The 14,669-nt window shown below is 43.7% G+C and overlaps 1 protein-coding gene across 1 annotated transcript in view; it reads left to right on the forward strand.

Annotated features, from left to right (window-relative positions):
* The window catches only part of LOC307219572 (uncharacterized protein), a 74,320-nt gene that overhangs the window by 33,765 nt on the left and 25,886 nt on the right, over window positions 1–14,669 (forward strand). The window contains exon 17 of the mRNA XM_079982816.1: window positions 9,935–10,438. Coding sequence (XP_079838942.1) covers window positions 9,935–10,438 — 504 coding nt within the window. The remainder of the gene's footprint in view (window positions 1–9,934; window positions 10,439–14,669) is intronic.

Consider the following 14,669-nt stretch of genomic DNA (forward strand, 5'->3'; position numbering starts at 1 on the left):
CATTTACTGGCTACTTCTCAACACAGGTTTTTAAAACATCAGAAACAGAACTTAGTTTCTCTTTGTATTTCTTTGGATCTATTCAGTTTCAGTAGCTTACAGCACTTACAAGGGCAAATGTTCACTATAAATTTTAGACCAGTTTAACTATTATGGTTTCACCCAAAGAATCCTGGGAATTATAGCTGAGAAGGTGGCCTGAGAATTCACTATTAGAGCTCTATGGCACAAAACTACTGATTCAATAATTCCTTGTAGGAGCAAATATATGGTCATTGTGAGTGCAGTTATGCCCACAGTCAGAGACAGTCACCATTTTGGCATATTTCAATTGTACAAGATAGTTCCATTCTGTCCGAAGAATTATGTTGTATTTAAAATATTTAGTTGGCTATTAATTTTGATTTAGTTATGGTTACTTATAAATGTAAATAACCGTTGCTGCTGAGCAGTCTTCATTCAACCCACAATTGTACACATGAGGAAGCCCCGAAGAAGCTAAACTTCAAGGCAACTCTTTCTCTTTTGTTTGTTAACAACAAGGACTGCCAGTAACAAATAAGCTTCTCTAAAGTAAGAAACATGCACTCATTTGATAACAGACATCAGCACATAGGTGTTTATATTTTTAAAAACATACTTCCTTACACAATATATTTTAAGCTGGTCTAAAATATTAGTACCCTAGAATTGCATGGCTGTAATTAGCACAGTCACTTTTCACTCTTCTCTTCATGTTTATTGAAACTACTGTCTGGGAATAAAAATAATCCTAATACAAAACCTTTTTTTTAATGAAATAAGGGTTTGTTGGTTTGTTTTTGTCTGTCTATAGTACGATGCACTGATACGCCTTAGAAATGAACTGTTTAATACTTAGCAAACATAGGCTTTAACACTTGCTTTTTCACTTATCAACTAGCAATAACATTGCCCTTCAAGTACCTAAAGCACTTGTTAGTAATAACCCCTATTGCTGTTTTCTGCTGTGATCGGGTTTTGTGTTTTTTTTTTAAGAATTGCTTTGTTTGTGAGTAAACTACTGAAGCTCTGTGGTTACAATAAACTGGCAAACAAGCTTATATTTGAAGATGTAAAATAATATTCGGTTTAATAAAAACTTCTGGCCAAACTTGTTTGATTTCTTTACTGATGGAAGTGATTTGTAGTCTATAGAGATACTTGTACTGCAACCCTAATGTTTTTTAAACATTGGACCTTGGGCCACTTGCAGGTGGGCCACAGTACCATATTCTCACTTGCCTGCCCTGCCCCATATATGTATGTCATACATCTTCGGTCAGGCCAATGCCAGCACCAATAGCTCCTGAAAGGTAAAGGGACCCCTGACCATTAGGTCCAGTTGTGACCGACTGAGGTTGCGGCACTCATCTTGCTTTACTGGCCGAGGGAGCCGGCGTACAGCTTCCGGGTCATGTGGCCAGCATGACTAAGCCGCGTCTGGCGAACCAGAGCAGCGCACGGAAACGCCATTTACCTTCCCATCAGAGCAGTACCTATTTATCTACTTGCACTCTGAAGTGCTTTCGAACTGCTAGGTGGGCAGGAGCTGGGACCGAGCAACGGGAGCTCACCCCGTTGCGGGGCTTCGAACCTTCTGATCGGCAAGTCCTAGGCTCTGTGGGTTAGCCCACAGCGCCACCCACGCTCCTTGGGTGAAGAGCAAAAATGGCTGGAAGACAAAGAAGGGGGTGGAAAAGGTATTCATACTCTAAAGGGAAAGGGTGTTGAAGGAAATTACAAAGTGAGATAAGACATACAGTGGTACCTTGGTTCTCATACTTAATCCGTTCCAGAAGTCTGTTCCAAAACCAAAGCATTCCAAAACCAAGGTGCACTTTCCCATAGAAAGTAAGGCAAAATGAATTAATCCATTCCAGACAATTAAAAACAACCCCCAAAACAGCAATTCAACATGAATTTTACTATCTAATGAGACCATTGATCCATAAAATGAAAGCAATAAACCATGCAATCTACCTGTACTACCCAGTATCAGAAACTGGCAGTGATCTACCAGTCTTGCCATTGGAGGGACCAGACGAGAGGGGGGAATTTAAGTGGAGGGGTGGAAACACTCAAACTGGAGGAACGAGGAGCGCGTGGGGGGAAGGAGGTGGCTAACTGGATCCGGGCAGGAGGGGGCAGTTTAAGGGGGGGAGGGAGGCAAAAGTTCTCTCCCCGCGCCCAAACCAACCCCCCTCCTCTCTCCTGCATGTTTTCTGGCATCATGATCTGCCCAGTCCCGGGCACGGCGGCACCGGGATGCGACAGCAGCACCGGAACGTGGAGAGGAGGAGGCGGCTGCGCTCCTAGCCGCCAGACGCTGAGCCGGGTGGGCTGGAGCCTGCTCGCAGTGTGAGCGCCCTATCCCCTGCTCGGAATGCGGCGTCCGCACTGCCTCGCCTGGACCTCGCTTGGGGTCGGGCTTGGGACAGGGGGGAAGGAGGGAAGGAGAGGCCCAGCATAGTTCCCCCACCACACGCTCCCCCCCCCCAAAAAAAACACCGTCCCTCTATGCTCCCTGGGGGAGAGCCGCCAACTTCCAAGTCTCCCTACTCTGGAGTCACTTACATTCCGAGGAGCCGCTTAACTCCAATTTGTACCTAGGAAAGAGGTGCTTGCCAGCAGAGGGAAGGTAAGGAAGCAGCAGCAGCAGTCACTGCTGGTGCCAAGCCGTATGCTCAAAACAGAAGTGTGCACGCAAATCGGAGCACGTTCGGCTTCCGAAAAATGTTCGGAAACCGGAACACTCATTTCTCGGTTGGAAGTATTCGGGTTCCAAGTAGTTCGAGAACTAAGCTGCTCGAAAACCGAGGTACCACTGTACTGCACACACACCTTACAGACAACATGCTAAGTCCAGCCTTGAGTGCAAGGGAGGGGTGTCAAAAAAGAGAGGGGGAGGGACAGTCGTAGTCCCAGTAGCAGTGCCACTCCTCCCAGCAAATGACCCAAGTGAGGTGTGATAGAATCACATTTAACAGACAACAATTTGGATTAAAAATGGCCACAACTTTATTGATTACAGGTGTAGGTAGAATTTTTGGTTCAGGCATTGGTTATGTATCCGTTTCAGTCACTTGCCGGAGGGCTGAAACCTTTTCAGGGATGTGCCAAGGAATGTGGCCTCCCCAAGACACTGATCTACTGAACTGGCCGACCTAAGGCTGCTGCTGGAAGCTCTATGGTCTATCTGCAGCATGCTTGGTTTCTGGACCCCAAGACCCCTTTAAATGGAGCATCAGGGTGTATGTACATATATCCCTATGAGGACCATGTGCAGGTGAGGCATTGCGGGCGCTTGGGACCAGCGGGTAAACTCTGATGCGGACACATACCCACACACACACAAGCACACTATGTTGAAAGGTAGCACACATAGAACATATCTGTGCAGGGCTAAACTGAGGTATGGACTGAGGGCAATTTTGCTTGGGCAACTTCCAGGGTAACTTCCAGGAAGGAAAGGCAATGAGTTCAATGATGAATTAAAAGGGATTAAGAAAGGTGGGAGCAGGGCTAACATGATGCAATGGAGTTGCAGATGCCATGAATTTCAATTGGCCTGAGGATCTCGATGAAGCAATATATGCTAATCCTAATGAGTATGATCTCTTTTGCAAGCCAGTGATGTCAGTGTTAGTAGAACAATAGGACACATGTATAGATCACGTCACAGGGTGGATGGGGATATGCATACATCCATACACCCAAAAGCGCAACACACAACATGTTCCTAACGCAGCATGTCAACAATACAGTGGTACCTTGGGATAAGTACTTAATTCGTTCTGAAGGTTCGTTCTTAACCTGAAACTGTTCTTCACCTGAAGCACCACTTTAGCTAATGGGGCCTCCTGCTGCCGCTGCACAGCCGCAGCACGATTTCTGTTCTCATCCTGAAGCAAAGTTCTTAACCCGAGGTACTATTTCTGGGTTAGCGGAGTCTGTAACTTGAAGCATATGTAACCTGAAGCGTATGTAACCCAAGGTACCACTGTAGTAGATAATGTTTGATTGGTAAACAGGCAGCTTAAGCAGCATGTACCAATTCCTGTGGAAATTGATTGAAAGCAAAATAAGTTTTAGCAGTCAACGAAACTGGGAAAGGTCCACACATGGTGGACATGTAGAAAGGTGAAAGAATATTGGAAAATGATTTATAATGAGTTGAAAAAAAGTTTAAATTTACCTTCCCTAAAAAAGTAGAGTCCTTTTTGTTGGGAATAACTCAGACAGAAATTTCCAGGTGCCAGAAAAAATTATTTATCTATGCAACAACAGCAGCCTGTGTTTTGTTAGCCCCAAAATGGAAAGTGAGCGAGGTCCCTTGTAAAGAGGACTGGCAACTTAAGATGTTAGAATATGCAGATCTTGCAGGTTTAACACAGAGAATAAGAGAGCAAGAAGAATGTATATTTAAAGAAGAGTGGAAAATATTTATTGAATATATGGAAAATAATTGTACACAGCTGAAAACGCAGGCAGCATTAAGATAAATTCAACAGAATAAATAATATTTGATTGATGTAAAAGTGGAAAATTGATATGAATGGCTAGAGTAAAATATGCAGGAAAGTATGATATGTAATATGAACCATGGAAGGAGAAGAAGGGGAAGTCATTGGATATTTTAAAGTTTGCAAAATGTTTAATTTGAAATGTAAATAAGGAAAACTCAATAAAATTTATATATATATTTTAAAAAGGTCCACACAAAACTTTTTTGAAGGGGAAGTTGTTACAGACACTGTTCTGCAGCCTACCTTATTTTATATACAGGTATATTTTTCCATGTTTGAGAAATACCAGGGGTGGAGAAGGTGTTTTATCATATCTTTTCTTTGAAGTACAAAATCTATTCTCTGAGTCTTTAGATGTTCAAAAAAACCTGACTGGCTGTAGTCAATATTTACATCTTAATAGCAATATTCAGCAAACTTTGGATCTCCACTTTAACATACCACATCCAGACAATTATGGAGTAACAGATTTCAGGTTTTTGTAGACTTTGTTTACATAGGCGTTTATGTACTGCTTTTCAACCTTTAACCCCTACCCACCATAAATAGTAAAGCAATATAATCAGGTCTTTTTTCAGCCGGAACTCGCCGGAATTCAGTTCCAGCATCTCTCAGGTGGGTGCCATTGTCATTACAGTGGTACCTCAGGTTAAGAACTTAATTCGTTCTGGAGGTCTGTACTTAACCTGATACTGTTCTTAACCTGAAGCAGCACTTTAGTTAATGAGGCCTCCTGCTGCCACCGCACCACCGGAGCACGATTTCTGTTCTCATCCTGAAGCAAAGTTCTTAACCTGAAGCACTATTTCTGGGTTAGCGGAGTCTGTAACCTGAAGTGTATGTAACCTTGAGGCATCTAATCATAAGCCTGCATTTTTATTGAGGCTTGATCAGGGCCTGTATTTTAAAATGAGCTTAAAGATTTTCAAATGTTTCATGCCAGGCAGAAGAGCAGCTGCCTAAGAACCTTGGCAATGTTTTTTCCTCCTAGACAAGGGGGCCCCCTGATTTATAGCAGAAAACAATTCTCAAAGTCAAAGGGAATTACAGGCTGACAGCCAAGGTTACACTGACCCTACATATTACAGAAGATAAAAAAGAAGAGATAAACATAATTAAGAGTGGGTAAATAGTAAAATAAAACCATGTGCCTCCCATTAAACTTGAGCCATATTTTCCTAAGGTTCAAAGGTCAAGAGCAATGGAAAAGCATCTAGCTGGCAGAAAGGAAGAGAATATTTTGGGAAGTCTTTTTCTAAAGTTGTTTCTTTCTTAAACTGAGATCCTTTTAAGATTTCTTTTCCTTTTAAAAGGTTATTTATGTTATGTATTAAATATATTGGCTTAAATGTAATTATGCAAAGGAATTAGAAGCTAAGAAATGTTAAATCCTTATGCTAGATTCTTATTTCATATAGTTGGAAGAGATCACAGGGGCCATCAGCCACCAGCCTAGCCCCCCCCCCCTGCCAAGCAGGAAACATCATTAGAGCACTGGTTGTCAGGCCTTTGTTTAAAAGACCTTCAAGAGAAGGAGATCTTTCAATGATGATCCTTGACATCTGTTTAAGATAAAAATTTAAGATTAACCATCTGTTTTGGAGGGCAATAGGGCGAGGTGAGCTGGTAATTAAGGTTCCTTGTTGAGACACATGTAAGATATATTACTACTTATTTGTCATTTATAGATAGAAGAATATATAGCTTTTTTGTTTCCCATAAAAGGACAGAAGGAAATGGGTGTATCTTTTGTGATTGGTTCTAGCAAACAGCCAATAGGAATTTCAACCAGGCTGATTGGACAGAGGCAGCCACAGGAGGAGCAAGGGGGCTGGATTAAGGAAATATAAGTGCTGGCCAGAATGGCAAGAGGCCAGGCCAGAGCTTGGTAACCACATACCACTGTGCCTCATATTTATTTGTCTGACAAATAAATTATTATTTTAATTTCTCTATTGCTGCGTTGAATATTTCATTCCAGCTAAGCGTTAACCACAAGCAGGGTGCTACAACCTGAAGCATATGTAACCCAAGCTACCACTGTATAAGAGAACAAGGGAGGCGTTCATGGTGAGTTCTGGCACTTTTTTCTAGAAAAATAGCACTGAATATAATAAACACAAGGAAGCTAGAAACAGGATAAAATAATCATAGAATAATAAACGAGAGAGCTAGAAGCTCAAATTGGGAATACACAATTCAAGGCACATCCTTTTCCCTCAAAGAATTCTGGGCCCTGCAGTTCATCCCTCACAGAGTTACAATTCCAGCAACCCAGCAACAAACTACAGGGCCCACAATTCTTTGGGGGAAATGATGTGCTCTGAATATACTTTAAAGGGTTGGTGCGTATGTAGCCCTAGATTAGAACTTTAAACTCAGTTTTTTCCCCTTTCAGAGTCATCAGAATCAGATACTAGGTGAGTCAGTCTAAGATATGCCCTGGTCTTTTTCCCAAGCTCCCTGAGAATGAGTTACCGGCAATCATATCTACGTGATGGCAAATGCCATTTCTTTGGCTTACTCACTAGAGACGGGTGTGGCATTTGTGAATGACGATCTGCAAAAGTTTCACTGAGAATATAAGGATTGTTGTAAGCATTCAGTCACAACACAGCAATCTGCATTCATAAAAGAAAATGACTTCACCATCATGTTTGCAGTTGAGGTGGAAAGCAGAAATTGTTCTCCATGCAAAAAAGGCTCCTCCATATTAAATTTTAACCTGGGCTTGCTGAGACAGGCGAAGTCAGCCAATACAAATGGATCTTTGGGGAAAGCGAGTGAAAAGATGTGGGTTTGATTTTTGTGCCAGTTTTTTAATGCTAAGTTGGAGGGTATGAGATTCAAGAGAATAGAAAAGGTGGGCATTATAGTTAACAGAAATAAGCAGGGCCCATTTCATGAATCCATCTGAACTTGAGTTTTAAGTCCAGTCTATCAGTGGTGCCCTCAGGATAAGACTTTGGGGCAGTGGGAAAAGTAGAAGATGGATTTAATGGCCTTATGGGGAGCCCCCAATTCTGGGTAGTGTAGTTTTCCCCTCAGAGTTATAATTCCCAGCAATCCTTAACAAACTACAGTGCCCAGAATGATGGAAAGAATGATATATAGTGTGTATACTATATAGTATACACTATACTATATAGTGTATACACAGCCTTCATAAGTAACACACATTTTTCTTTTCTCTCCCCCCCCCCGCCACACCATCCCATGTGTTGCTACTGTTCCTACATTCCTAACATTACTAAACGGTTTGTCAACCCTGACTTTAAAAAATAAAAAGAAACACTATGCACATTTGCAGTTTTTCACTTTAAACATACCAGGCATATCCATGGCTTGCTACATTTTCAAATAAGCAAAGTGATGCACATGGCCATCTTAAGAGTGGGGCCCTGGTAAGCCAATTGTCTAAAGTTACCTTAGTTTGCTATTTACAAATAGTATTTACAAATGCTCTTTTAAGTTTAATAACCTTTCACTAATTCACTACTATTAAACTTATTTAAGATTCAATCAATCAATCAGTTTATTATGGTAATAGACCAGTAGTATAAAAATGGGTAAAAATGCAATAATTATAACAACAAGGTACAATAGTTATAAGAACAAGTCAGAATAAAAACAGGGAGAAGAGAGTCACTAACCAACTAGAACAGGGGTCAGCAAACTTTTTCAGCAGGGGGCCAGTCCACTGTCCCTCAGACCTTGTGGGGGGCTGGACTATATTGGGGGGGGGAATAAATGAATTCCTATGCCCCACAAATAACCCAGAGATGCATTTTAAATAAAAGGACATATTCTACTCATGTAAAAACATGCTGATTCCTGGACTGTCCGCGGGCCAGATTTAGAAGGCAGTTGGGCCAGATTCGGCCCCTGGGCCTTAGTTTGCCTACCCATGAACTAGAACTTTGAATGTTACTGAAGCAATCCAGCTGAATACTTGTGAAGAAGAATTATGTGTCTGAAACACAAGATTTCATCAACTAAATGGTGGTTAGTGGGTGACCAGGAGAGGGAGTTCACTACTTTGTCCCATTTGTCATTTACGCACCTGCAAATCTCTGAGACTGAGGCCAACCCATACATTATTCATCAGCCACTTATAAGGAGAGTTTGCTGTGGTGGTTAAGTGCACACATGAAGGAATGGCATTCATTTCCAAGCACTCAGGAACATAACAGTGAACACACACCAAGGAACAGACGCCACTGATCTCAGTGTTTACAGACATGCACCTGTCCCAGGCAAGCTCAACTGCCAGAATAAAGGTGAATCAGACATGAAGTTAAAGAACTTTACCACAGCCTGCACAATTCAGACAATGGCTGTGAGACTAAACACACTCAGTGATCACACGGGGTTCTTCGTTGTACATACTATGTGGTAACAAAATGATAATCTTTTATTCCAACAGCTTCAGAGTTTATAATTTAACTGATCTCAACTTTGCCTCCTGCAGTTTTGATTCCATGGGGTAGTGAACCAAGAATCAGATGCAAGCATTGAAAATAGTAGTGTATATTACTATTGTAATAACTTGCCGTGCACATTTGTGTAAACTTTGGAGACCTCTTGACTATAAGCTGCTGGCAAAACCTGCCTATGTAAGGCATCGGGGGTCTCTGGCTGGGGACTATGGCAGCCTTACTTGCTTTTCCACTGTGATAGCCTGCAAGAGGCACAAATGGCTGGTTTGTTCTCTGTGGCAGAAGTCCTGTGGCCCAGCAGATGGGCAGAAGGTGGCACTGCAGCCACCTTCTAACCATTCAGTTAGGATCATGCTATACAATACTTGATGAACATTTAACCAATGTTATACACTATCAGTGTACCCTTGATGTGTTACAAAAATGTGACATGCATAATCAAGCACAGTAGCATCCTTCCATCCATCAATATTCCTCACATTTGTCCTTTATCTGTATCTTTTGAACACCCTTCTTTCCCTGCTCCTCCTCCTCCTCCAGTCTATTCACTTTTCTTCCTCTTTCTTTCATTTCCTATTAATTTAAATTGTGTCTCATACTTCCTCAGATGAGCACTTAGCAGCATGCAAAGGGTTTATCTCATTTTATCCTCGTAGCAGGCCTGCGAGATAGGGTTGGGTGAGATAGTGTGGCTGGTCCAGAGTCACTCCAGTGTTGCCCATTTCACAGCAATTTCTCTGCTTTCTTCTTTCCTTCACATCCTGCATGTTCCCTAGGACTACGTACAGTCACAAAGAAGTAAACAAGCTTCGGGATTCCTCGAAACTCTTCCTCCGGCTGGAAGGTTAAAGGCGAGGAGTGGGGAGGAGATGTCAGGATGTTTCTGGGAAAGATCAAAGTGCCTTAAGCTTAAGATCTTCTTTTTGTTGGTGATCTGGAATTTGGGAGAGTAATGAGAGATTGCTGCGTGGGTTTTCTCAGAGTGAGGCTCTGCTGGATGCAGAAAGGTCTCTGGCTGCGAACCCAAGGGCGGACGAACCACCCCTTTCCTCGCTTTCCCTCTCCCTCGGAAAAGATCAAAGGCGGGAACGATTCTGGAGAAAGGCTGCCTTCCGGAGCCAAAAACCTCTGCACCGGGTAGGGCCGTATCACACAGGGCCAGAGGGCGGGGTAGCTCCGCGCACCCTCCAGGTGAACCCTCCCAAAGCGCTACACTCCGCCCCTCGACGGCTCGCCTTTCCTGCCGGAGCTGCGGCCGGCCCCATTTTCTTATCACCAGCACCGGGGGAAGGAGCAGGGATAGCTGGACGCCCGCAGCGAAGAAGGCACCGAGACTTCTTCCTCTCCGGGCGGGCCGCTGCTTCTGCTGCTTTGGGATTCGGAGCCGGAGGGGAGCAGCAAAGGGCTCTCGCCATGGCTTGCCATCTCGGACCTGGGATTCTGCTGCTCGTGGTGAGTTATGAAGCCCACCCGGAGTTTCCCCACGATCAGATTTGCCCGAGAAATATATCGGGAGGGGGGTCTGTGTGCGTGTGGAGAGAGCTTAACTTTCCCAGTTTTATTGTGCACTTCGAAGCATAGGGAGGGAAAAGCTCGCCCCGCAGGCGAATAATAGGCTTGGCGGCTGCTTGGCGGAAGGGTTTCTGCTCCTGGAGCGCAGGAGCGCGCGCCACGCCCGGGAACCTCGGCGAGGAGGTTGCGCGGGGGCAGGAATGGCTGCGCGCCCGCCCGGAAACGCCCCTCACCAAGGGGCTCTCGGGGTCACAACCGGCCTGCGGGGGTCACAAACTTCGCCTTCGCGGGAAACGTTGGGAAATGGGTGGCTTGGAGGTTCGGCCGTCGCAGGGGGAAGGGGATTCCCCACGCGCGCGTTCGTTGATTTTTTCTAAAAAGCGCAACCTGGAGCCCTGCTTTTATTTCAAGCAACTTCAGGCGGAAGGTTCTGTCAAGAGATTCGACTTGGCGGGGAGGGGGACTTGACTTGCCGTCTGGGTGGCGGGAGCTGAAGCCCTCCAGGCAAGTTGCTGCTAGTTTGGCCGTCTCTCCCAGTTCTGCCAAGAGCCTTTTGGGTGGGGGTGGAGCGACAATAATAATCTATTGTCTGGTCACCGCCAGGTAGCTATGAAGGAAAGTCTTTGTAAATAGGAAAGTAACTGTAGTGGGGGGTTGTTGATGTTGTTTTTCTTTGTTCTAGCTGTGGTGTTCCCTACATGACATGGAGATCTGTTGCCAGGCATTAGACAGTGGTGTAGTGGTTAGGTTGTGTTAGGCCAAGAAGCATGTGAAAGGGCCCAGGTTCAATCCTTGGCTCCTTCAGGTAGGGCTGGGAGAGGCTCCCCCTGCCTGAATCCTTGGAAAGCCACTGCCAGCCAGGGCAGACAGTACTAGGATGAACTATAGTCCCATTCAGTAAAAGGTAGCTTCTTAGGGTGGAGACGACCCAAATTCGAATCCCCACTTGGCCAGCAAGCTCACTGAATGACCTCTCAGCCTATCCTACTGCACAGGGTTGTTGTGAAAAAGAAAATGGAGGGGAAGTCTCATGCAGGCTCCCTGGAGGACAGGCAGGATGTAAATGTAAATATTTTATTTTTTAAGTGATGGAATGGCCATATTCAGAAGCAATATGCACGGAGAGGGCTCTGTTGGGCAGAAACCTGTTACCTTCATGCCCTCTCTGTGAACTGCTTGGTGGAATCATCAGGCTGGTCACTGCAGGAAACAGTGAGTGGTGTTTAATGCTAGTCTCACACAGAGTAGACCCATTGAACTTTATAAACACGACTCAGGTTTATTAGTTTCAGTGGGTCTGCTCTGAGTAGGGCTTAGTTGAATACAACCCAGGATGCCAGACTAGATGATGAACACTTGGTCTGGTTCACTTTGGACTTCTCTTAGGTTCTTATGGTTAAGAATCAATATGTGGGCTAGCAACCAGTAAAACATTTTAAGCTAATCATTTAAACTAATACCTGGTTTACTAGTAGTACATATGAAAAGGGGTTTTAGTGAACCACCAGCTTAAGATGAGTCAGTAGTGTGATGCAGCAGCAAAAAAACCCAAAAACCACTAATGCTATTGTAGGCAGCATCAACAGAAGTATAGTATTCAGATCAAGGGAAGTAATACGTAGTACCACTCTATTCTGCCTTTTTCTGACCACACCTGGAGTACTGTGTCCAGTTCTGGGTGCCACAATTTAAGAAGGATATTGTCAAGCTGGAACATGTGCAAAGAAGGGCAGCCAACATGATCAAGGGTCTGGAAACCAAGCCTTATGAGGAACGGTTGAGTGAGTCAGGTATGTTGAGCCTGGAAAACAGCAGGCTGAGAGGGAGATATGATAGCCACCTTCAAATATCTTAAGGGTTGTCACATGGAAGATGGAGCAAGCTTGTTTTCTCCTGCTCAGGGTTGGACCTGAATCAATGGTTTCAAGTTACAAGAAAGGAGATTCTGACTAAACAACAGGCATAACTTTTTGACAGTGGAACAGACTCCACCAGAAGGCAGTGGACTCTTCTTCCTTGGAAATTTTTAAGCAGAGTTTAGATGGCCATCTATCATGGATGCTTTAGTTGAATTTCTTGCATTGCAAGGGGTTGGACTAGATGGCCTTTGGATTCCCTTCCAACTCTGTTTCTACTTTTATGGGCATTTGCAAGATCATTGTAAAAGCAATTAGTGTTTTCTCTGGCTTATGCTGCCCAAGATAGTTCAAGATCTCTCTCTCTCTTAGAAGAAATAATTTTTTTCCTCGCCCGCCTACTGCTGGAAATACCAGACACTCAGTTCCACATATTTTATCTTATTGAAGATCATCTTGATATAGACAAGTTTGGAACTGAAACCACTCCTTCCTCAAAGTAATAATAATAATAATAATAATAATAATAATAATAAAATCATTGTTTCTGTCAGCTTTGCAAATATTTATTTATTTTACAAAATTTATATACCTCTTGATTGTAGCATGTGGTTTACAAGAAATATTAGAATTGCCAATTAAAAACAGTTCAAAGCAATTAAAAACATTTTAAAATAATTAAAATTATCAGGAAAATACAGCAGATTAAAACACTTCGGTATCTACATGTCTGGAAACATCTCTTGAGAGCCAGTGTGGTGTAGTGGTTAAGAGCGGTAGTCTCGTAATCTGGGGAACCGGGTTCGCGTCTCCGCTCCTCCACATGCAGCTGCTGGGTGACCTTGGGCCAGTCGCACTTCTTTGAAGTCTCTCAGCCCCACTCACCTCACAGAGTGTTTGTTGTGGGGGAGGAAGGGAAAGGAGATGGTTAGCTGCTTTGAGACTCCTTAAAGGGAGTGAAAGGCGGGATATCAAATCCAAACTCTTTTTCTTCTTCTCCTTCTTCTTCTTCTTCTTCTTCTTCTTCTTCTTCTTCTTCTCAAGTGGTGTACTTTGCATAGGAAAACTGAACCCAGGCTTGTCCTGACTCATATAAAACTTTGAGGAAATGACAAAGATTCCAGAAAACGGTGTTGGTTCCTACACATCTTGTGAAGCAATAGACACCATGCAACCACCATTCCTTAAATTGTGCCCTGGGGGAATTTGTCTGACTGGTTTCATTCAACTTGCCCTGGAACATCTTACTGGTTCAGCCCTAGAAAAAATGATGTAATGATAAAGAACAGAACATACTTCCCAACATATACAAAGAATCCCTACCTGTAGACAAGTCACTCTTGCAACTTGCTGATGGGAATGATGATTCTCCACTGACCTTTGACACCTGAAATGTATATTTTCAGGACCCGCCTTATTTTTTGTGACTGCATTTTTGTAACTTCCTTCCAGTAGAGATTCAGCAGGTTTCATCCCTGCTTTCTTTTATATGTCACATAAAAACAGTGTTATTTAGACAGGCCTTCAAAGCATTTTTCGTACTTGGTTGGGAGCCGCCCAGAGTGGCTGGGGAAACTCAGCCAGATGGGCAGGGTATGAGTAATGTATTATTATTATTATTAATCTTGTTTTAACATTTTGTGAATGTTTTTATTGTAACATCTGTATGGTGTGTACCACCCTGAATTTTTAAGGAAGTGTAGCTTGTAAATATTTCAATAAAAATATGTATACATGCTATGGATAAAGTGGTCATAGACTGCCTCCCCCACCCCTTACACTATAATATAATTTGTAGTAGCCCCTTGAAATTCATTGGAAGTAGATTTGGGACGCAGGTGGCGCTGTGGGTAAAACCTCAGCGCCTAGGACTTGCCGGTCGTCAGATCGGCAGTTCGAATCCCCGCAGCGGGGTGCGTTCCCGTTGCTCGGTCCCAGTGCCTGCCAACCTAGCAGTTCGAAAGCACCCTCAGGTGCAAGTAGATAAATAGGGACCACTTACTAGCAGGAAGGTAAATGGCGTTTCCATGTGCTGTGCTGGCTCGCCAGATGCAGCTTGTCATGCTGGCCACGTGACCCGGAAGTGTCTTCGGACAGCGCTGGCCCCCGGCCTCTTAAGCGAGATGGGCGCGCAACCCCAGAGTCAGACACGACTGGCCCGTACGGGCAGGGGTACCTTTACCTTTACCTTAGATTCAGGACAGACAAAAGGAAGGACTTTTTCACACAAGACATGATAATTTTAATTATTATTATTATTATCACATTCTCTGCGACAGGTGTGTTTTTGGTCCTATCTTTAGCAACTTTACAAG

The sequence above is a fragment of the Podarcis cretensis genome (assembly GCF_951804945.1).
Source record: "Podarcis cretensis genome assembly, chromosome: 7".
Classification (NCBI taxonomy): Eukaryota; Metazoa; Chordata; class Lepidosauria; order Squamata; family Lacertidae; genus Podarcis; species Podarcis cretensis.